The sequence below is a fragment of the Zalophus californianus genome, chromosome 6, assembly GCF_009762305.2.
Source record: "Zalophus californianus isolate mZalCal1 chromosome 6, mZalCal1.pri.v2, whole genome shotgun sequence".
In the NCBI taxonomy this organism is placed as follows: Eukaryota; Metazoa; Chordata; class Mammalia; order Carnivora; family Otariidae; genus Zalophus; species Zalophus californianus.
The window spans coordinates 142,715,230-142,739,138 of NC_045600.1; the positions used below are offsets into that span (position 1 = coordinate 142,715,230).

At 40.8% G+C, this 23,909-nt stretch overlaps 1 protein-coding gene and 1 pseudogene across 1 annotated transcript in view; one reads left to right on the forward strand and one right to left on the reverse strand.

Moving 5' to 3' along the window:
- Positions 1-23,909, reverse strand: part of BTBD1 (BTB domain containing 1) — a 46,776-nt gene that overhangs the window by 2,311 nt on the left and 20,556 nt on the right. The window contains exons 4-7 of the mRNA XM_027569146.2: positions 19,832-20,029; positions 9,983-10,175; positions 3,883-3,970; positions 38-184 (exon numbers count right to left, since the gene is read on the reverse strand). Of these exons, the coding sequence (XP_027424947.1) occupies positions 38-184; positions 3,883-3,970; positions 9,983-10,175; positions 19,832-20,029 (626 nt within the window). The remainder of the gene's footprint in view (positions 1-37; positions 185-3,882; positions 3,971-9,982; positions 10,176-19,831; positions 20,030-23,909) is intronic.
- On the forward strand, positions 13,354-14,186 carry LOC113908756 (annotated as a pseudogene).

Genomic DNA, 23,909 nt, shown 5'->3' on the forward strand with positions numbered 1-23,909 from the left:
CACCAGTTCACCCTCTGGAACAGTCTGGAAGACTTACTTTGAGTGTCGCGCATGCTGTGTAGCACACGTTGGGCAGGATCTCTATAGGTTCTTTGAACATGACCCTGAATGTGTTAGCAGTCCCATCACAACTGAATCCAGTATCATTTTGTCCCAGGGTTTGTTTTTTTTCATATTCAATGATCTGTAATTTTTCAAAGAGAAGTTAAACTTCAGTTACATCAACTGAAGCCAGGTTTCACAGAAAGGAATATGGAGCCCTGAGGAATAGCGACTGCATCTCTGTTGTGTAATTCTTCTGGACTTACCTCTAACCCCCCGAGATGTCTCTAATAGGCTGTCAATGGCAGGGAGGATGCCAGCTAACTGGGGCTCGGCGGCAGGACAGAGGGGCTTCCACAGAAGACACACGGCTCGGGTTACTGGTTTTTAGAGCCCCCGGATTTTAGATACTGAGGAAAATGGGCCTTTACTCCTTGCTAGCCTGTGTCTTGCCACTAGAAAATTCTCACAGCATTTCCTACGTCTAAATGTTATTTACTGAAATTAAAATGACCTGATATGCAATATTCAGATACACAGATATGGAAAATGTGAAAATCCTGTGTCTTCAATTTAGTCCCATAATCTGTGCCAGGCAGAGGAGGACACACTCTCAAGGAGCTTTTCGTCCCTAGGCGTGTGTGCAGTGACAATTCAGTACAGTGCTTGCAGTAAGAGCTACACGTAAGGTGAGGCTGCTCAATGGAGGAGAATTTTATTTTGTCAGAAAGGGGTGAGGCTGCACAGAGAACTTTAAAAGCTCCAGAGCTTACCAGGTTACAAAGGTCCACGCGAGGGAACAGCACATGCAGAGGCTGAGGCTCAGAGACCTGCCTTTTCATTTACATCCGATAAACACAGGAGAGTGGTCACCTCTGCAGGGCTAGTGACCGGAAAGATCACAAGAGGACTCCCGGGGCACCTGATGTCCTGTTCCTTGATCTGGCTGCTGGCTGCACAACTGTGTTCAGTGTGTGAAAAGCGAGCCACATGTACCACTTAGAAATATGTGTACCTTTCTAAATGTTTATCACAGTTCCATAAAAAACTTAAAACTGGGGTGCCTGGGTGGCTCAGTCTGTTAAGCATCTGCCTTCGGCTCAGGTCATGATCTCCTGGGATCGTGCCCCGCATCAGGCTCCCTGCTCAGCGGGAAGCCTGCTTCTCCCTCTGCCTCTCTCTGCTTGCGCTCTGTCAAATAAATAAATAAGATCTTTACAAAAAAACAAAACAAAACAAAAACACTTAAAACTGTGGCATGCTGGTGTCCCGGGGTCAAGCAGTAGGCCCCAGGATCTGGTGGTGGGCAGCAGTATAATCCACAACAACCGCGCACTTCTCTGAGCCCCAGTTTTATTGTTTCACTTGCGGGAATCTTTCTTTGCCTTCTTTCTAAGGCTGCTGTGAGAATACCATTAGAAATTCCAGCAATACCAGCGAAAGACCACGTGGCAAACACTTCACACGCATCCCCTCTCACAAAGCTGTACGGTGGGCAACACGGCTGCCACCGCAGACAAGGAAACTGAGGCTGGGGGACACTATATAACTTGCCCACCATCACACCTCGAGGCGGTGGAGCTGAGACCCAGACCCAGGACGGTCTATCTGGTGGTGGATCTGGAGGGTGTGTGACGCTAGCCACTGGGGGAAGAAAGTAAAGACAAGTCCTATTTCTACTCATTTTACTTAGAGTTTTTATATTTTTCCATTTCAATATAATACCTATATCCCTGATGCCCTCTCTCAGGTCTGAAGATTATTCAGCCTGCTTAACTGGGTTCATGGATCCTACTGGGATAGGATCTTAATACTCCTTACAAAGTGAAATGAGGAGTTATCATGAAAAGCTTTTATACCCCTCAGAGGTTTGCTGTGGTTTTACTGCATTTAACACACAAAAAATAACATTTTCTAACCTTTAAAATCTTTCAAATAAACAATTTCAATGCATTTGGAACCTATTTGTTAAAAATATCACTTTCTGGGGTGACTGGGTGGCTCAGTCGGTTAAGTGTCTGCCTTCAGCTCAGGTCACAGTCCCAGGGTCCTGGGATCGAGCCCCATGTCAGGCTCCCTGTTCAAGAGAGTCTGCTTCTCCCTCTGCTCCTGCCCCTGCTCATGCTCTCTCTCTCAAATAAATAAATCTTAAAAAAAAAAAGGTCACTTTCTAATTGGTTTGTAAGAGTGACAAATTGACACAACTGATGTAAATTTATCAGCTGATTTCGTTTTTTTAAAGTATTTATTTATTTATTCTCTACACCCGAGGGGCTCGAATGCATAGCTCCAAGATCAAGAGGTGCATACTCTTCTGACTGAGCCAGCCAGGGGACCATCAGCTAAAATTTTTTTTAATATTTATTTGTTTATTCGAGAGAGAGAGAGAGAATGAGTGGGAAGGACAGAGAGGGAGAATCCCAAGCAGACTCCACACTGAGCGCAGAGCCCAACACGGGGCTCCATCTCACAACCCAAGCCAAAACCAAGAGTCGGGGGCCTGACTGCACCACCCAGGCGCCCCAGCTGAATTTCAATATAACTTTAGTAGACAGGATTAGACAATGAGCATGATGTCATGAGCAGAGACAATAATATGATTCTTCCTTTTGAAGCAAGGGATCTTTGTGAGGTAGTGAGGAATCTCTTTCAACTGTCATCAAATCAGACCTTTGAATTGTTCCATATTTTGAAAACTAATGATGCATTTTGAACATAAAGTTCACCAAGGTTTTTACTATTAAAACTAATATATTAATAACATTTTAGAGAATTTTTTTAAAGGTTTTATTTATTTATTTGACAGAGAGACACACAGTAAGAGAGGGAACACAAGCAGGGGGAGTGGGAGAGGGAGAAGCAGGCCTCCCACTGAGCAGGGAGCCCAATGCGGGGCTCGATCCCAGGACCCTGGGATCGTGACCTGAGCCGAAGGCAGATGCTTAAATGACTGACTGAGCCACCCAGGCACCCCGAGAAAGTTATTTTCTACAGATAAAAGTTTTCACTGTTTACTTCCTTTTCTCATTTCTATACTTTGTTTTAACTTATGCATAATATCAAAGTACAGTATTACACGTGCATAGTTTGTAAATACAAGTCCAGCATAGATGTGTTTCGAAAACAATTTTACTAACTGGGGTGTGTAATCACAATAGTGGGAAAACACTGGTTTACTGGAAGGGAATGTGAGAGGTATTTAACTTTCTTCTGGATTAAGAACTGAGATGGAGCAGATCTAAAGCTTGAGGCAGGGTCTAGTCAGACAATCAGGAATCAGAAGGTGTTCATAGTTTTGAGAAATTAAACAGTTTCAAGCCCTGGTGTTCGAAGTGCCATGGAAAAAGCTGGCGGATGTTTTAAGACAGCCAATGCACAGCAGGAATGACCGACAGAAGTGTTCCCTGGAGAAAGGAGAGCTCCCCTTCTATGCTAATGGTTCTGTGAAGGACCCCAGGACCCCAATTCTCTGAAACCACGCCTTTTTTTTTTAAAAGATTTTATTTATTTATTTATTTGAGAGTGAGAATGAGACAGAGAGAGCATGAGAGGGGGGAGGGTCAAAGGGAGAAGCAGACTCTCCGCCGAGCAGGGAGCCCAATGCGGGACTCGATCCCGGGACTCCAGGATCATGACCTGAGCTGAAGGCAGTCGCCTAACCAACTGAGCCACCCAGGCGCCCTCTGAAACCACTCTTGATCGGTTGTAAAACAGAACTCTCTAGGCTTTCTGATACCTTTGATAATTACATTGAAATCTGGATTTTGTCAAAATGAGATCTTATTGTAAAATTACGTTTGTTATATTTCAAGATTATATATAGTGAGGAAGAAAGCATACCTGTATATTCACTTGATAATCCGTGGGACCATGAATAGATCCATATAAACCAAATCCGACTATAGAGATTCTTCTATTAACTGTGAACCTGAGAATGAAATCAAATATAAAATAATACACATAATTCAATAAGTATTCATATTCTGACGGCTTATAAAACTTTTAAGTGTTACCTGGAATAACTAATTTTGCTCATAAAAAGGAAAACTGTCATAAATTTGATATCCTTGGAGGTGTTATCTGTTTACCAAAAAACTCTTTTCTAGAGTAAATTTTAACTTAATGCTAACTTAAGTAGAATTTGTTTCCTGTACTATACATTTTTGAGAGTCAAAGGAAATTATTTAACCTAAACACCCACTTTTGTTGTAATGATAATTTTAATGATGTATTAGTCCAAATATGTTTGCCCATCTCCTTCATGATCACAAATGTGTCAGCCATTAGGCCCGAAACCCAGCGGCCCAAACGAGAACAACTTCTCAGCTTGATGAATACTTACTCAGGGCCTGTCAGATTTAGATCCTGGGCCTGGCACCAGGGAAATAATGGTCAACAAGCTAGTCTACCCACACTGCACCTGTAGCCAAATGGAGGTCGCTAGTAACAGGCAAGTAAGCAAAGGAATCAGTAATTCCAGGCTGTGATCAGAGCTGTGAAGGAAGCGGCTGCCATAACAGAACTCGGTGTGCAGCGCGGGGTCAGGACCTGATTTACACAGGTGGATCAGAATGAGATCTCATACTACAACAATTAGCAAGTCCAGTTTGGTCATAACAGTTAAGAATTAGAACCACCTTACTCCATTTTATGAATGTACAAAAACTGACAGTAAGCACAAGCAGCACTGAGAGACCGTATGACCAGCGAGCATCTGTGACATAAAGCAGGGACCCTCGGCCTCTTCAGTGGCAGCATCAATACTCACTACTCCAGCACAGTGAGCACCAGGACACCGAGTCCTGCCTGGGCCAGGTGCTGGCCTTCAAGATTTTACATCAGTTATTTCCTTTAATCATCATAACAGCTCTATAAACTCAACAAGGCAGTACTGCTTTTATTATCCTCAGTGTTGACAGCTGAAGAAACTGAGGTTTAGAGAAATTAGCTTGCCTGGGTCACAAAGCGTGGCATTGCTGGGACACGACTGCAGGTCTGCTTGGGCCAAAACGCCCATGCTCTTACCCACTACAGTCCAGGGCCAGGACCGCCTTAAGAGTTTTAAATATATTGTTCATAATATGGGTTTTTACTTATTTTAAAAAAGTAATATATTCTCTGTAAAAAAAAAATTAGGAAATGCAGCTAAACAAACAAGGACAATTTTAAAGTATCTCTAAATCTACTATCCAGAGATAGCCCCCATTTATCCTCTGGTGCATTCTCTTCTCAGACTTTAAGTTCTATTTTTTAACAATGGGAAAATAAGACTTGTTTTCTATGAACACATTACTTTAAAAATCATCTCAGAATACACACACACACACACACACACACACACACACACACATATATTTTTTGCAGCTTCTTTTTCGTTTAAAAAGGTAAATGATTACTACTGGTCCACTATATTTAACTAATTTCTCATTGTTGGATAATCTAGGTTACTTGTGATTTTGTTATTATACGACAGTGCCATTGATGAATAATCTTGTAGGGCCTTAATTATGTCCTTAGAATAAATTCCTACAAGTAGAATTGCTGAGGAAAATGAAAGGCATGTTCTTAAGGCTTTAGATAAACATTATCAAATTACTTTCTGGAAAGACTAGTACACTTTCCACCCCGCAGGGAACAAAAATCGATTCTATCTCATGCTCCACAATCCTGAGTATTTTCATGTCTTTGTGCCACTGAGAAACTGATGACTGACAAATTCTATTTATATTTCTTTGATTAGTGATGAGTTAAAACATTTGATCATATGCTTACCATCTACTGGATTTTCTCTTTAATGAAATACTCATGTTCTTTTCCCACTTTTCTCTGCTGATGAATGTCCTTCTCATGTGGATTTGAAAGGCCACGTTATATAGCTTTATCAGTAAATATCCATTACGGAAAGTACCTGTTTGTCATTTACTTATTAACTTTATGGTGGCTTTGGGAGTAAAAATGTTGGATTATCTGTAGTCAAATTATGATCTCTGCCAAGCTTAAAGAGGCCTCTCTCACCCCATCGTAACATTTACCTCCTCTAGCACTCTCATGATTTCATTTTTTTAATGTTAAAATTTAACTTTATACCAATAGTTGTAGATGGGATCAGAAAGGATCTAACTTTATTTTCCCAGCGGTTAATCCTTTCTTCCCCTTCTAAATTTCCTCCCTTATATTCTAAATGCTCATCTATGTTAGGTTCCATACAACACTTATTTCCACTTTACAATACTTTTCACTTTCGATCCATGCTGCTCTTTTAAAAAGAGAAACATCTAGTCTTCCAGATTAAATTTAGAATAACTTTGCCAAGCCACTCCTCCGTACCAAACACATGTGACTTCTGAAAGGAATTGCATAACATACAGGGGTTAGTTTGGAAAGACACTGACTCCAGTCGAAGCTCTCTAGTTCTTCATAAAGGTACTACACTGTGTGTTTCTTAATGGATTTATTCCTGCTCCTTTATGTTGTCACTATGATAAGTGGGATATTTTTTACTTAATATTTTAACTGAAAATCTAAGTATTCTTAAATTTCATTTTTTTATTGTGCCAAAATATACAACAAAATATACCATCTTAGCCATTTTTAAGTGCGCACTTCAGTGGCACTGAGCACATTCAACCCTTGCCACCATCCATCTCTGTAACTGAATTCTGATGACACATAGGAACATCATTGGTTTTTGCATATACATTTCACAAGTGGCCACTATTCTCTTCCACTGGTTCTAACAGATTTTTACTGATCCTGAGGTTTATCCAGATGGACCCACTGTTCTCAAAAGGAGTTCCGTCCTCAAGAAGGCCAAGCTCTGTTTTCACAAAGGATTAGGGGCACTACTGGAAGGAGCCAGCAATGATTAGGACAGTCTCCCAAAACAAAGAATCTCAATCACCTTTCAAGTGTCCTATCAGAATTCATGTAGGTGACAAATTCATTTATAACTACAAGAGTTCAACCTAATTCTACTTTATTTACAAACCAAAGATTTTTGCTTGTTGTTGTTATAAAGCAAGACCACTTCTGCAGAGAGGATGTGTCTTATGTCTGTGCAAAGGAAGGAATTAGGGGATTATCTCCAGCCCTCTGTTCTCTTTGCAGAGTGGGGTCTTCAAGTCCCCAGCATCACACAGTGTTTCAAAGATTTTTTTATGACAATTTTAATATTCACTGACCTTTATAAGAGATGATTAATATATAGCGGAAATATTACACAGTCAATTCTTGTTATTTGTAGTAATCATATTCTATAAAGTTGCCACAAATACTACAAACCACTGCTCCTGGGGGGAACGTGTGTGTACACACACACACATACACAAACACAGACACATCTCCCATGGGTTATAATCCTAAAAACAGCTCATCCTAGTAGATTCCATTTTCTTTATTTTATAAAAGAGAAAACAAAGGTTCAGAAGTGTTTAGTGACTTGCCGGAGGCCACCCACCAACAGGTGCAGAGTTAGGATTCACATGCCCACAGGTGTGACCTCAAATAGGTACACACTTCCTGGCAACGAAAATCTTTCCTGTGACTTAAGAAAGCACTGCAAGTATTGATTTGGGGAGTACAAATAAATTTTAGTGAGTCAGAGAGCTGCAATCTGGAAACTAAATAAATAGGATTGACTGTTCTTTGTTTTATCTGAAACCTTTAAAAAAAATGACATGATTGGCAGCAACACTGCTCCTGGTTTTTGACACATTAGTATGGTACACCCGTCCCCTGCAAACGTAGCTGTCTCAGCACGCTAGTGCGCACGGACAGACTGCTTCCGTCTGTCTTCTAGTGTGTCCTGCTCTAGTGCCTACATCCTGAAGTACGTATTTTATTTGATCTCAGTTATATTTACTGCTCCATTACAATTAGGTCATTATGGTAATTAAAAACAATGTGTGAAGTATACAGTCTATGAATTTCTTCAGGTTATTAAAGAGGGAATATAAAATATTTTATTACAAAAAAGGGAGAACTGGTACTAATGTAGATAATGTCATCTGCAAATAATGACAAAGACTTCTTCCTTTCCCGTACTCAAGGCTCTAATTTCCTTATCCTTTATGACAATCATAAATAAATCACATCACCGAGAATTAGAAGAATACGGCTGAAACACAGCAAGGCTAGCCAGCATTGCTATCTTGAGGTTTTGATAGTCTATCACGTTAAAGAATTTTTCTAGACCAAGTCTATTAACAGTTACATCTGGAAGGAAGGTGAAAAATTTTTTTTTAAAGATTTTATTTATTTATTTGAGACAGAGAGAATGAGAGAGACAGAAAGCACATGGGGGGGGGGAGGGTCAGAGGGAGAAGCAGACTCCCTGCCAAGCAGGGAGCCCGATGCAGGACTCGATCCCGGGACTCCAGGATCATGACCTGAGCTGAAGGCAGTCGCTTAACCAACTGAGCCACCCAGGCGCCCAGAAGGTGAAATTTTATCAAGTCTTTTTGACACCTACTGAAACAATCAAATTCCTTTTCTTCTTTGATATGCTACTGTGGTGAATGGATATTTAATATATTTCCTAATACTGAGCCATTTTTTCAGTCTTCAAATAAACGCTGTTTGCTCATACAGTACTATCTTTCTGAGGTATTGCTAGATTTAAGCCACTGATATCTTATGTAGAAGTTCTTCTGTATCAATGAGACTGATCTAGAAATGTTTTTGTCTCATCAGACTACTGTATAAGGGTTACGCTTCTTTCAATAATTAACCAAGAAGTACTTTCTTCTTTTAATGCTCAAGGAAATGACCTGTTCCTTGAAGGTTTGATAAAACTCACCTGTAAAAACCACCTTGTGAAGGGACAGTTCTTTGATAACTTTTAATTCCTTCCACTGGTAAATTGGTCTATTCAGGCTTTCTTCTTCAGTCAATTTTGATAATTTATATTGGCCTATAAAATGATCCATTCCATCAAGATGTTCAATTTATTAGCACAGAGTAAACTCAGAATTAAAATAAAAATTGCCTTAGTCTATGATTATATCCCCATTATTATTTCTAAACGTATGTTTTCTGCTTTTACTATTTTTTGAGGTTTATTTATTTTGTTGATTTTAAGGAACCAGCTTACGGATTTCTTAATTCTAGTTTTAAATTCATTAATTTCTACATTTATCTATTTCCCTTCTCTTTTCTATTGTTCTTTTGCTATTCATTTCCTAGCTACTTGAGTTGAATGCTTAAGTCATTGACTTTTACTCTATTTATTAAAAGTAGATCATTATTACTGTCCTTTTGTGTGACGCTTTGGCCTCATCTCATAAATTTTCACATATAATATTCTCACCGTGAATGATTATTAAATAGTAAACAAATGCATTTACTTCTATTTTCACCCCAAATTTATGAGTCCTCCCCCTTGGAATTCTGTTTTTTAACAAATGTATTACTAGTTCCTAGTTTGATACTAAAGTGCCATTAAATAAGTAAAAATCCAAAAGGTCTATTTCATGAAAACTGGTACTTACTCTATTTTGATATTTAACCTAAAGAAAAGAGAAAACGGCAAGATAAATTCCTCAACAGGGTTACATCCGTGCGTCTTTCAAGACTCGATCGTTCTCCCCACTCAGGCTTTTGTAACTGGACACAGAGCTGTGTCCCGTGCAAAGAGGAAGCTCATGTGGAACGCTGAAGAGCAAGCGTTTGCTGAGTTCAGGTGCAGAGCCTGCTGGCCCGCCGTGGCAGTCCAAACAGAACCCAGGCCGCAGAAACCCTCCCCGAGCCTTTCTACCTTCTCTCGTTTCCCGAGAGGCCCTCTCACTCACGGTCCCGCGAGGAGACGTCTGGCTGTACCTCCCTGACTCCTGGCTGCTGTCCTAACTCCGAAATGTATCAGACAAAGACGGAAAGAAAACCCGGTCAGCGATCTCCTGCAACACGAGGAGAGGAGAGCCCGCGCTGGTGGCGAGGCAGCTACCTGATGCGGTCGCTCGTGCCGCTGTAGCCCCAGCGGCTCTCCACCTGCTGGAACCTGTTGATGCAGCACTCCTTCCCCCGCAGGCAACACCGGGGCCGGTCGATGTAGTCCACTCGGGGCTTAGGATTGACCGTAAAATGAAGAAACAGATTGACCACTTCACGGTCGGACAAAATTCCAGACTGAGCAGGACCTGCAGAAATAAAAACACACCCTCAGGAAAAGCACCTGGACTTCAATTCCTAACTTTGTAATACTTCACATAATAATGTGAATTCAAATCCAGAAGATGTAAAATAACAGTGAGGTAGAAAAATTTTAGTATGTATTTAATTTTAGAGATTTCTAAATCCATTTGAGGTTAATCTAATAGAACGTTAAGTGTTAATAGTGCTCTCAAATAAATAAAAAAATCTTTAAAACAACAACAAACAAATAAAATCTTCCACAAAGAAAACTCTAGATCCAGATAACCTCACTGGTGAATTTTCCTAAACATTTAAGGAAAAAACAACACCAATCTTACACAAACCCTTGAACACTGAAAAAAGAAACATTAACTTTTGTATGCGACCAGCATAAACTTGGTAATCAAAATCTCACAATTTCATTCCAAGAAAGGAAAATTATAGACTAACTTCTCTCATGAAGTAGTCATAAAAATATTTTTAAAAGTTTAGCAAACTGGATTTGGTAACATAGGATAAAGAATGACAACTAAGTCTGGCTTATATAAGGAATCCAAAGTAGGTGGGTTTTTTTGTTTGTTTGTTTTAGATTTATTTGAGAGAGAGAGAGAATGAGAGAGAGAGCACATGAGAGGGGAGAGATCAGAGGGAGAAGCAGACTCCCCGCTGAGCAGGGAGCCTGACGCGGGGCTCGACCCTGGGACTCCAGGATCATGACCTGAGCTGAAGGCAGACACTTAACAAACTGAGCCACCCGGGCGCCCCCCAAAGTAGGTTTAATTTGGAAAATCAGTGTAGTTCACCATATTAAGAAAATATAGCAAAGAGCATCTCTCTACTTGCTAGATGGGATGCTGCCCAATTCATGCATTGCTTAATAAAGTCAATTACATATTTGAAAAAATAAAAATAAAGGGGAAAACGACTGTATCACTATCTGAAAAGAAGAGAAGCAGTTGATGAAGTTAATGATAAAACTCTCAGCAGACTAGTAATATTATAAAAATATTGTAAATATTATTAGTGACTAGTAATACTATAAAAATGTCAATTATCTCCACACCAATCTACAGATTCAATGCAATTCCAATCAAAATCCCATGAATTTTTGGGGGGTGGAAATTGACAAGCTGAGTAAAAAATTTATTTATGTGAAAATGCAAAAAAGACCAAAAACAGCCAACATAATCTTGAAGAAGAACAAAGCTGGAGAATTTTCACTACCAGATTTCAAGATCTGGTGTAAAACTATGCAGAATTGGTGCAAGAATAAACAAATGTAACAGTGGGACAGAACACTCCAGAAACAGATTTAATTAAAATTCCTGATTTACAACCAAGTTGGCCCTGCAATGTATGGGGCAAGGATAGTTTTTTAATATATAGCTACATGGGGAAAAAAAATGAATCTTAACTTCTACCTCATACCATATACAAGTGTGAGAAAACAATACAAAAAGCCAAAAAGCCAATTGGTTTATAGATCTAAATGTTACATGTAAAATATTAAAACTCCTTGAAGAGAACTTCAGAGAGTATCTTAATAACCTTGAGAATGGCAAATTTCTTCAAGAACACACAGAAAGCCTTCACCTTACTAAAGAAAAAGATGGATAAATTAACTTCATTAAAACTAAGATTTTCTATTTATCAAAAGCCAAGATACAGAAGCAACCCAAGGATCCAATGACAGACAAAAGGATAAGATGTGGTCTATATTATGACCATAGAATATTACTCAGCCACTACAAAAAAAAAAAAAATGAGATCTTGCCATTTGCAACAACATGGATGGGCCGAGAAGGTATTCTACTAAGTAAAATAAGCCAAAGACAAATACCATATGATTTCACTTATGTGGACTCTAAAAAACTAATGAACAAACACAAAAGTAAATAGGCTCTTTTTTCTTTTTTCAAAGATTTTATGTATTTATTTGAGAGAGAAAGAGAATGAGCACGAGAGAGAGCACAAGCCAGGGGACGAGGCAGAGGGAGAAGCAGACGCCCCGCTGAGCAGGGAGCCCCATGCGGGGCTCGATCCCACACCTCAAGATCCTGACCTGAGCTGAAGGCAGACGCTTAACTGACTGAGCCACGCAGGCATCCCTAAAAAGGCTTTTAAATACAGAAAACAAACTGCTGTTGCCAGAGGGGAGAGGTCAGAGGGGATGAGCAAAATGGGTGGAGGAGATTAAGATGTACAAACTTCCAGTTATAAAATAAGTAAGTCACAGTGATGAGAAGAACAGCATAGAGAATATAGTCAATAATATTATAACATTGCATGGTGACAGATGGTGGCTATACTTGTCAGGATGAGCACTGAGTAATGTACAGAATTGTTGAATCACTATGTTGTACACCTGAAACTAATATAGCACTGTGCATCTACTATACTTCAAATGATAAATTTAAAAAAAGACAGCATTAATAAAAAGGCAATCCACATGAGCAATACAAAATATCTGACAGAAAACTTGTATCCAGAATATATAAAACTCTTAAAAATCAACAAAGAAACTAAGGACGTGAATAGGGATATCCACTTATTGGCACATTCAACATCATTAACTGTCAGAGACACAAAATTAAAACCACAATAAAGTATGTCCTCATCCCACCAAATGACTAAAACTACAAAAACAGACAATACCAAATTTTGGAGAGGATGTGGGGCAACTAGAATAACTCTCTTAACTCGGCAGTTGAGCATGAACTGTTACAATCACTCTGGGCAACATCTGGCCGGATCTACTAATGCTGAACATAATGACCTAACAATTCCACTCGTATAATACTCAACAGAAATGTTTACATGTGTACCCTGAGTGACAAGTACAAGAATGTTCTTAATGGCCTCCAAAAAGAAACAACTCAGATGTTCAAGAGTAAAAAGCATAAATAAATCATGACACATTCATACAACACATTATACAGCAATGAAAAAGAATGAGCAGAGTCGCCCCGACGCCCCACCCTCGGCGGCCCGGGCTCCCCGCCCACAGACCGCCCGCAGGCAGCTTCGCGGGGCCGCAGGCCGGTGGCGCGCGTGACTCTCGTCGGCCATGCGAGGGGTGTGCCTCCCGCGGCCCAGGGCTCGGAAGGGGCACGCCCCGGGCTCGGGGCCACTGCTCTCCCTTTCTCGTTGTCTCAGACGCCCTCCCGGGGGGCCGCAACCGGCGCAATGAGTGCCAGCGAGGACCAAGAGATGGAACTGGAAGCTCTACGTCCTATTTATGAAGGAGATGAAAGCTTCCGGGAATTAAGTCCAGTGTCATTTCAATACAGGATAGGTGAAAATGGTGATCCCAAAGCCTTCTTAATAGAGATTTCCTGGACAGAAACATATCCCCAAACACCTCCAATTATATCTATGAATGCTTTTTTTAACAACACCATACCATCGGCTGTAAAGCAGAGCACATTAGCCAAGTTACAGGAAGCAGTGGAGGTCAATCTCGGGACCGCCATGACCTACACATTGTTTGAATATGCCAAGGACAATAAGGAGCATTCATGGAGACTCATCAGCCCGTGAATTCTACGATACCCATAAGCAGTATCATCTCCGTTGAAACTCCTAATACAGCCCCATCGAGTAAGAAAAAAGAAAAGAAAGAACAGCTTTCAAAAGCACAGAAATGTAAGCTGGCAGATAAAACAGATCACAAAGGAGAACTGCCTCGAGAATGGAACTGGGTTGATGTGGTGATGAAGCATTTAAGCAAAACTGGCGCTGAAGATGATGAACAGTACTTGGAATTGAAGACAAGGGAAGAACATCCTTTAAGAAGTAAACTGGGTTCAAAATCCTTCATTACTCTTTTCTGGTATTGAGGTGGCTTTTTATAAAACAGAATTTTTTTGTATGTTTATGTAAAAAACGTTTTAAGCTGAAAGTTCATGAAGAGATCTGTTTGTATTAAATTATTTTCACAAACTTGCCTTAATAAAAGGTGAAATGTTACTGTTTAGTATACATTATGAAGATGGTTGAGCTTTGTAAATGGACAAAATGGGAAATAATAAATAATCAATGTGAATTTATATGACCTTATTCTAGTGGATGTGATATTTTTTAAAGGAGTAGGAAGCCCTTTTGAAACTCTCACCCCAGTGGATCAGAATACTGAGTAAACAGTTACTCTGCGGCACGATCCATATTAATAGACTTCTCGTCTTAATAAAGTCTTCATCTCTTCTTTCTCTTAATTACTGAAGCATAAATTGCTCCAGAGAAATTTAAATACTAATATTTGAACTTTTACATAATATTCTTTGTAGTTCCTTTTTATTTTTCAAGGGTGAACCGCTTCTTTTTAGTAAATGAGTATCTGTTCATCCTGTTCCTTTGGGTCATGGTATTTGCCCATGAGTTTTCAGCCATATGTGGAATAGGAGAATATAAAAATAAATTTGACAAATACATTCAAAAGCATTTGAATAGAAGTGCTGGTTCCTACTGAAAACATTTCTCTTTGCTGCATATACCAAGATGGGAGTAAAAGATGCCTTAATATTTAATTTTTGTATTGTTGGAGACAATGGTTTTAATAAATTCCTGTTTATCTGCTAAAAAAAAAAGAATGAGCAACTCCCACACACAACCACAGGAATGAATTTACATGTTAAGAGAAAAAGCCATACACCAAAGAACACATACTGTATGTATCATTTCCTTTATATTAAGGTTCAAAAACAGAAGACATGAACAGACATTTCTCCAAAGACGACATACAGATGCCCAACAGACACGTGAAAAGATGCTCAACATCACTCTTCATCAGGGAAATGCAAATCAAACCTACAGTGAGATTCCTATCTGTCGGAATGGCTAAAATCAACAACACAAGAAACAACAGGTGTTGGTGAGGATGTGGAGAAAGGGGAACCCTCTTGCATTGTTGGTGGGAATGCAAATTGGTGCAGCCACTCTGGAAAACAGTATGGAGGTTCCTCAAAAAGTTAAAAATAGAGCTACCCTACAATCCAGCAAATCACACTACTGGGTATTTACCCAAAGAATACAAAAACACTAATTCAAAGGGAAAGATGCACCCCTATGTATATAGGAGCGTTATCTACACTACCCAAGATGTGGAAGCAGCCCAAGTGTCTGTAAACTGATGAATGGATAAAGACGACGTGGTACACACACACACACACACACACACACACACACACACACACACACAGAGGAATACTACTCAGCCATAAAAAAGAATGACGACGTGGTACACACACACACACACACACACACACACACACACACACACACACACACAGAGGAATACTACTCAGCCATAAAAAAGAATGAAATCTTACCATTTGCAATGACCTCGATGGAGCTAGACAGTATAATGTTAAGTGAAATAAGTCAAGTCAGAGAAAGACAATTACCGTATGATTTCACTCATATGTGGAATTTGAGAAACAAAACAAATGATCATGGGGGGAAAAAGGAGAGAGGCAAACCAAGAAACAGACTCTTAACTATAGAGAACTGATGGTGACCAGAGGGAGGTGGGGGAGGTGGGTGAAATAGGTGATGGGGACTAAGGAGTACATTTGTAGTGATAAGCACCAGGTGATTAAAATAAAAACTTAAAGAAAAAAAGTTCAAAAACAGACAAAACTAATTTATAGAGGCCAGAAAACAGTCGCCTTTGGGAGGGAGATCAGGGACTTGGAGGAGCATGACGAAGGCTCTAGGGTACTGGTAACATACCATAACCTGATGGCAAGTGTGGTTCTATAGGTGTGTTCACTTTATCACTTGGCTGTTCTACGTCAATAAAAAAGTTTGAAGAAAAAAACACTGATTCCAACAAAAACAAATTGGGAGAAAATAAGAACATTTATGATAAATCCTTAAGAAAAATTTGAATACCCAATAGAAAAAACAAAAGTCATAAATGTTAAGAAAAAATACAAATGGCTAGTAAATAGTTTTTTCTCTTTAAATTTTTTATTGTTATGTTAATCACCATACATTACATCATTAGTTTTTTTTGTCTTTTTTTTTTTAAGATTTTATTTATTTGAGAGAGAGAATGAGAGAGAGCACACATGAGAGGAGGGAGGGTCAGAGGGAGAAGCAGACTCCCTGCTGAGCAGGGAGCCCGATGTGGGACTCGATCCCCCCACATCCCGGGACTCCAGGATCATGACCTGAGCTGAAGGCAGTCGCTTAACCGACTGAGCCACCCAGGCGCCCACATCATTAGTTTTGGATGCAGTGTTCCATGATTCATTGTTTGTGCATAACACCCAGTGCTCCACGCAGAACGTGCCCTCTTTAATACCCATCACCAGGCTAACCCATCCCCCCACCCCCCTCCCCTCTAGAACCCTCAGTTTGTTTTTCAGAGTCCATCGTCTCTCATGGTTCGTCTCCCCCTTCATTCTTCCCTTCCTGCTATCTTCTTCTTTTTTCTTAACATATATTGCATTATTTGTTTCAGTGGTACAGATCTGTGATTCAACAGTCTTGCACAATTCACAGCGCTCACCATACACATACCCTCCCCAGTGTCTGTCACCCAGTCGCCCCATCCCTCCCACCCCCCCACCACTCCAGCAACCCTCAGTTTGTTTCCTGAGATTAAGAATTCCTCATATCAGTGAGGTCATATGATACATGTCTTTCTCTGATTGACTTATTTCACTCAGCATAACACCCTCCATTTCCATCCACGTCGTTGCAAATGGCAAGATCTCATTCCTTTTGATCGCTGCATAATATTCCATTGTGTATATATATACCACATCTGCTTTATCCATTCATCTGTCGATGGACATCTTGGCTCTTTCCACAGTGTGGCTATTGTGGACATTGCTGCTATAAACATTGGGGTGCACGTACCCCTTCGAATCCCTACATTTGTATCTTTGGGGTAAATACCCAGTAGTGCAATTGCTGGGTTGTAGGGTAGCTCTATTTTCAACTGTTTGAGGAACCACCATACTGTTTTCCAGAGTGGTTGCACCAGTCTGCATTCCCACCAACAGTGTAGGAGGGTTCCCCTTTCTCCGCATCCCTGCCAACATCTGTCGTTTCCTGACTTGTTAATTTTAGCCATTATGACTGGTGTGAGGTGGTATCTCATGGAGGTTTTGATTTGGATTTGCCGAGTGATGTGGAGCACTTTTTCATGTGTCTGTTGGCCATTTGGATGTCTTCTTGGGAAAAATGTCTGTTCATGTCTTCTGCCCATTTCTTCATTGGATTATTTGTTCTTTGGGTGTTGAGTTGGATAAGTTCTTTATAGATTTTGGGTACTAGCCCTTTATCTGATATGTCATTTGCAAATATCTTCTCCGATTCTGTCAGTTGTCTTTTGGTTTTGTGGACTGTTTCTTTTGCTGTGCAAAAGCTTTTTATCTTGATGAAGTCCCAATAGTTCATTTCTGCCCTTGCTTCCTTTGCCTTTGGCGATGTTTCTAGGAAGAAGTTGCTGCGGCTGAGGTCGAAGAGGTTGCTGCCTGTGTTCTCCTTCAGGATTTTGATGGACTGCTGTCTTACGTTTAGGTCTTTCAACCATTTGGAGTCTATTTTTGTTTGTGGTGTAAGGAAATGGTCCAGTTTCATTCTTGTGCATGTGCCTGTCCAATTTTCCCAACACCATTTGTTGAAGAGACTGTCTTTTTGCCATTGGACATTCTTTCCTGCTTTGTCAAAGATTAGCTGACCACAGAGTTGAGGGTCCATTTCTGGGCTCTCTATTCTGTTCCACTGATCTATGTGTCTGTTTTTGTGCCAGTACCATACTGTCTTGATGATGACAGCTTTGTAACAGAGCTGGAAGTCCGGAATCGTGATGCCGCCAGCTTTGCTTTTCTTTTTCAACATTCCTCTGGCTATTCGGGGTCTCTTCTGGTTCCATACAAGTTTTAGGATTATTTGTTCCGTTTCTTTGAAAAAAGTGGATGGTATTTTGATGGGGATTGCATTGAATGTGTAGATAATATAGTTTTAAACAATAATGAGATTTCTTTTTTCCTTTAAACCAACCTGGCCATGACTTAAAAGCAGGTAATACTCAATGTCAATATAGATAAGGAGAATGGGTCACAGAACGAAGATTCAAAACTAGGTATGTCTGATTTTATTTATTTTATTTATTTTTAAGATTTTTATTTATTTGAGAGAGAGAGCACAAGCAGCGGGGAGAGGCAGAGGAAGAGAAAGAGAGAGCAGCAGACCCCCCGCCGAGCAGGAAGCCCTACTCATCAGGGCTCGAACCCAGGACCCAGGATCATGACCTGAGCCGAAGGCAGATATTTAACCGAGCCACCAGTTTCCCTGGGTCTCTCTGATTTTACATCAGAAGTGTCGATTGGGGGCACCTGGGTTTGAGTCCCGAGTGGGGGCTCCCTGCTTCGCGGGGAGCCTGCTTCTCCCTCTCCCCTCTGCCCTTCCTGCCTCCCAACCCCTCCCCCGTTCGCGCTTGCCTGTTTTTTCTCTCTCTCTCTCTCTCGCTCGCTCTTTCTCCCTCTAATAAATAAAATCTTTAAAAAAAAAAAAGAAGCATCAATCTTAAGAATCAGAAAGATCTATCATTGGGTGCCTGGGTGGCTCCGTCGTTAAGCGTCTGCCTTCGGCTCAGGTCATGGTCCCAGGGTCCGAGGATCGAGTCCTGCATCAGGCTCCCTGCTCGGCAGGGAGTCTGCTTCTCCCTCTGACCTTCCTCCCTCTCATGCTCTCTCTCTACCATTCTCTCTCTTAATAAAAAAAAAAAAAAAATCTTAAAAAAAAAATTCATTATAACCTTGAGCAAGACACTTAATACCTCTCAGGTTCAGTTCTCTAATCTATAAAAATATGATTTTATATACATAGTATTTTAAAAATATAACCTAGGGGGGGCCTGGGTGGTTCAGTCGTTAAGCATCTGCCTTTGGCTCAGGTCATGATCCCAGGGTCCTGGGATCGAGCCCTGCATCGGGCTCCCTGCTCAGCGGGAAGCCTGCTGCTCCCTCTTCCACTCCCTCTGCTTGTGTTCCTGCTCTCACTGTGTCTTTCTCTGTCAAATAAATAAATAAAATCTTTAAAAAAAAAATATATATATATAACCTATATTCACTCGTATGTGTGGAATCTAAAAAAACAAAATAAAAGCAAATGAATAAACAAAAAAGGATCAGACCCATAAATACAGAGAACAAACTGATGGCTGCCAGAGGGGAGGTTGGGGAGGGGGGACAGGCAAAATGCGTGAAGCGGAGTAGGAGGTCCGGATTTCCAGTTACGGGATGAATAAGTCATGGGGATGAAAGGCTCAGCACAGGGAATAGAGTCAATGATTCCGTAATGGCGCTGCATGGTGACAGACGGCTACACTGGTGGTGAGCACATAACCGTGTCAAAAAGAATCTTGTTGTACACCTGAAAATAATGGAATCTGTGTGCAACTATACTCAAAAAAAAAAAAAAAAAAAGAAGAAGCTAATGCACAGATCAAAATAAATAACCTATAAACGTTATCTTGGAGGGCTTCCAGGAGAAGTAAATGAACTTACACACACACACACACACACACACACACACACACACTCCTGTATCATGTGACTAGAACTCACTATCAGGGGCTCCTCTCACACAGGGAGGCTGGCTGACTGCTGGGTTCACCCAGACTTTGGTCAAGTTATAGCCCTACCTGCTGCAAACTCCTCAATGGTCATCAGTGGAAACCGGATCAAGGACAGTGCTTTTCCTAGAACTTTCTGTTTATTTCCAAAAGTCACAGGCAACTGCTGTCTTTGACATTCCGCTTCTGCCCATCGCACAACAGCTCCAAAAAGTCGACTTTCTCTGATACTAAGTGTGTCTCTTTCCAGAACTGCACAGAGTGTGTCTACAAGTAAAATACAAAAATAAATCAAATTAGGAATATTTTGCTCTTTACCAAAACAATACCGACAAACAGGCTTATGTTAAGTTTTCACATTTCACAGGTCAGATACTTAAAACTATAGACTCTGTACTTAAAAATATTAAAGAGTGAAAGGAATTGAACAGCAAAGTTTTCTTTAAAAAATTGCTCTAAGGTTAACATTCAACTTATTCCTTATCATACATGGAAGCTTAGGCAGAGTATCTCCTTGTATATCCGTGCCATTTATCAAGCAAACTCAAATATCCAGAGTAAGATTAATAGTGAGTCAGTCAGAGAAAATGGCTTCAAATTAGTAACATACATAAATTCATAAAGTCTACAGATAACCATGTACCCATTCCCCAAAGATTCCTTATTGGGCACTCTTTAATGTGTCAGGCACTATTCTAGATGCTGAGGATACATCACTGAACAAAAAAGTTAAACATCTGCCTTCATGGAGCTTATATCCTAATGGGGGTAAACATTATTATGTTAGATGACGAGTGTAGGACAAAGAGCAGAGTGAGGGGAATCATTAAGTGCAGTTTAAAATAGGATGGCTTGGGTGGCTCACCTGAGCTAAGACTTGATTGGGGGCAGGGGGAGTCAGCCAAACCGAGGCCTGACCAGAAGGACTGTTCCAGGATGGCCAGCGTGAGGCCCTCCATGAAAGGGTGCCTGGCAAGTCTGAGGACTGGCCAGGAGGCCAGGTTGGCTGCAGTGCAGTGAGCAGGAAGGAAAAGTGCTAGGCGATGAGGCCAGAAAGAGGGGGAAATGGCGGTGTCATCCTATAGTGCCCTGTAGATCATCTGGGTTTTGGAAAGGGGAACAAACCCCTGGAGGCTCTGGGGCTGTGACACTGTAGGTTGTGAAAGGATCATGCTGGCAGCCATGCTGAGAAGAGACCCAGTGGAGGTAAGAGCGGAAATGAGATCAGTTTCGTCTCTGATCCGGGTCAGGGGTGATAATGGCCAGGACCATAAAGAAGGAGTGAAGAACAATCAGCTTCAGCACACATTCTGGAGGATGATTCCATGTGACGTCCTCACAGACTGAATACAGAGGGTCACAGAGAGGGGTCAAGGATAATTCCCAGGTTTATAGTCTAAGCAACAGACAGATGACAGGAACAGTGACTGAGATGGGAAAGCCTACGCAGGAGGCCTTGGGGGATGGTGGGAGGCGAGATCTGGAGTTTAATTTGGGACATCTTAAGTTTGAACTCCCTATCTGACCTCCCATAAATGTCATGCCCAGAACTCAGGCCCTCACCGGAATCCTTCTCCTTTTATCAGAGGCAAAATTTTAAAAAAATTAGCTCAGGGGCGCCTGGGTGGCTCAGTCGTTGGGCATCTGCCTTCAGCTCAGGTCACAATCCCAGGGTCCTGGGATCGAGCCCCGCATCGGGCTCCCTGCTCAGCGGGAAGCCTGCTTCTCCCTCTCCCACTCCCCCTGCTTGTGTTCCCTCTCTCACTGTCTCTTTCTCTGTCAAATAAATAAAATCTAAAAAAGAAAAAAAGAAAAAAAATTAGCTCAGATTCTCTACAGTAGATCAAAAGCAGAAGTCAGAGAAGGGGCCTGAGAGGCCAACAGACTAGACAGAACGATAGGCTGCACACAAACAGGGGCAGGGAAGAGAGGAAATCTGAAAAGTAGATGTAGGTGCCTGAAAAGAGTCTTTATACAAAGAAGATTAAAAGAACAAACACACAGGGGGCACCTGGGTGGCTCAGTTGGTTGAGCATCCAACTCTTAGTTTCAGCTCAGGTCGTGATCTCGGGGTCATGGAATTGAGCCATGAGTCAGGCTCTGTGCTCAGTGGGGATTGAGGATTCTCTCCCTCTGCCCCTCCCCCTCTAAAATAAATAAATAAATATTTAAAAACAAAACAAAAGCACACACAAAAAAACACTTCAGAGGCCTGAGGGCTTCACTATACAATAACTGATATTCACAATAATGAGCACTAATAACCACAAGATTCAAATAAAAATGAGGATGCCATATACAGCAGAAATCAATGAAGACATTAAATATGCTTAAATTACCCAGTATTACACATCTAAGAAAATTTTATTTTAGAAAAATTACATTCGGGGCACCTGGGTGGCTCAGTTGTTAAGCATCTGCCTTTGGCTCAGGTCATGATCCCAGGGTCCTGGGATCAAGCCCCGCATCGGGCTTCCTGCTCAGCGGGAAGCCTGCTTCTCCCTCTCCCACTCCCCCTGCTTGCGTTCCATGCTCTCACTATGTCTTTCTCTGTCAAATAAATAAATAAAATCTTTAAAAAAAAATTTACATTCTATAACGGTCTACACATTCATACTACATCCAAATATTTGGTCAATATCAAACCACAGCTATGATTCCAGCAAAGATGTCTCAGTCCCCAGAACACAATAGGGGCGCAACGATATGTTAAAAATGAATAGGTTATATACATCATTTTTTTTTTAAAAATCATGTTTTTCCTTCTCTTGTAGCTGAGCAGATGAATACAAACTAAGGCTCCATAAAACTTTTTCACAGATAAATGAATGTAAACCAATATGCCTCAAAACTTAAAAGGATTAGGAATATACACTGAGCATAACTGATCATTCATGGGAAAACAGACAACCTTGGATCTACAAATCTCTACTCTGTATACTAGTAAACTTCAGTAAAGATAAACACAAAAACTTAAAATATCAGCAAGGGGGAAAAAGAAAGCACATTATACTGCCTTTAGCATAATGTAAATTTGCTTTTTTTCCTATCAGTGTGACATATTATCTTCTTCCCTTAGCAAAAAGCTCTAAGAGAGAAACGGTCTCTCTCTACTTGGAAAATAGTAAGCACATTCCCTCCAGAACATATATTCAAATCCCAGAGGAGAAAAAGCTTCCCCAGAATCTAAAACTATAAACTGTGCCAAGAGCTCCCGAAGCCTGGCCCAGCTTTCTCTCAACTCCTAGACTTCTCTTTCAATTGCAAGTTTTAACAAGCGCATTTGAGGCAAACTAGACCGTGGTGTGGAAACACACAGGTCTTCTACTGGCAGCTGAGAGCCTAATAAAGATCATAAAAACATCTAAGATTATGTTTTATAAACATAATGCAAGGCTAGATTTTAATATAAGCAGCTGTGAGTCAAATCAAATCAACAAATATTTAGAGAGTATTTACCGTGTACAAGGCACCTCCTTCAAGAATTCCAGGTTCCAATGGCATGCCTAACATAGGGGTTATTTACAAAACAACTTCCAGGAGGAAGTCATCCAGATGCAAACAGTATTATTTCAAATATAGACTGAAGTACAAATGGAGTACTTGACAATCCTTAAGGGGAAGAAAATTAGGATGAAGCAATGTTTCCTTAGCAATGTGGGCAGTGCTTGGGGCTCTCAAACATCCAGTCAATGGTCTATTACGTATACTGGGGAGGAATCTAGCCCCTGCCCTTCAGGAGAATTAATGCAAAATGAGTATAAATCCTTCCCAAGGTACTGTGCAACAGACAGGCACACTATCGATGGGATGTTGTTAGAAGAGAATACACTAAATGTTATGGAAGAGGGTGGGATGTCAGCTCTCTAGAAAGGAGTCACTGCAGAAGTAGAATTTGAGCCAAGACATTAAGACTGAGAACTAGCCAAGGTGGGAAGGAAAGGCAACATTCTAGACAGTCCAGTTGGTGAGCAAGTATTAACTGAAGAGGCACTATGTTCTACTGTCTTCAGTGCTAGAAATACAGTGGTAAACAAGACAAAGTCCCTGACTTTAAAGAGTTTACAATAGGAGTGCCTGGCTGGCTCAGTCGGTAAGCACATGACTCTTGATCTTGGGGTTGTAAGGTCAAGCCCCAAGTTGGGTG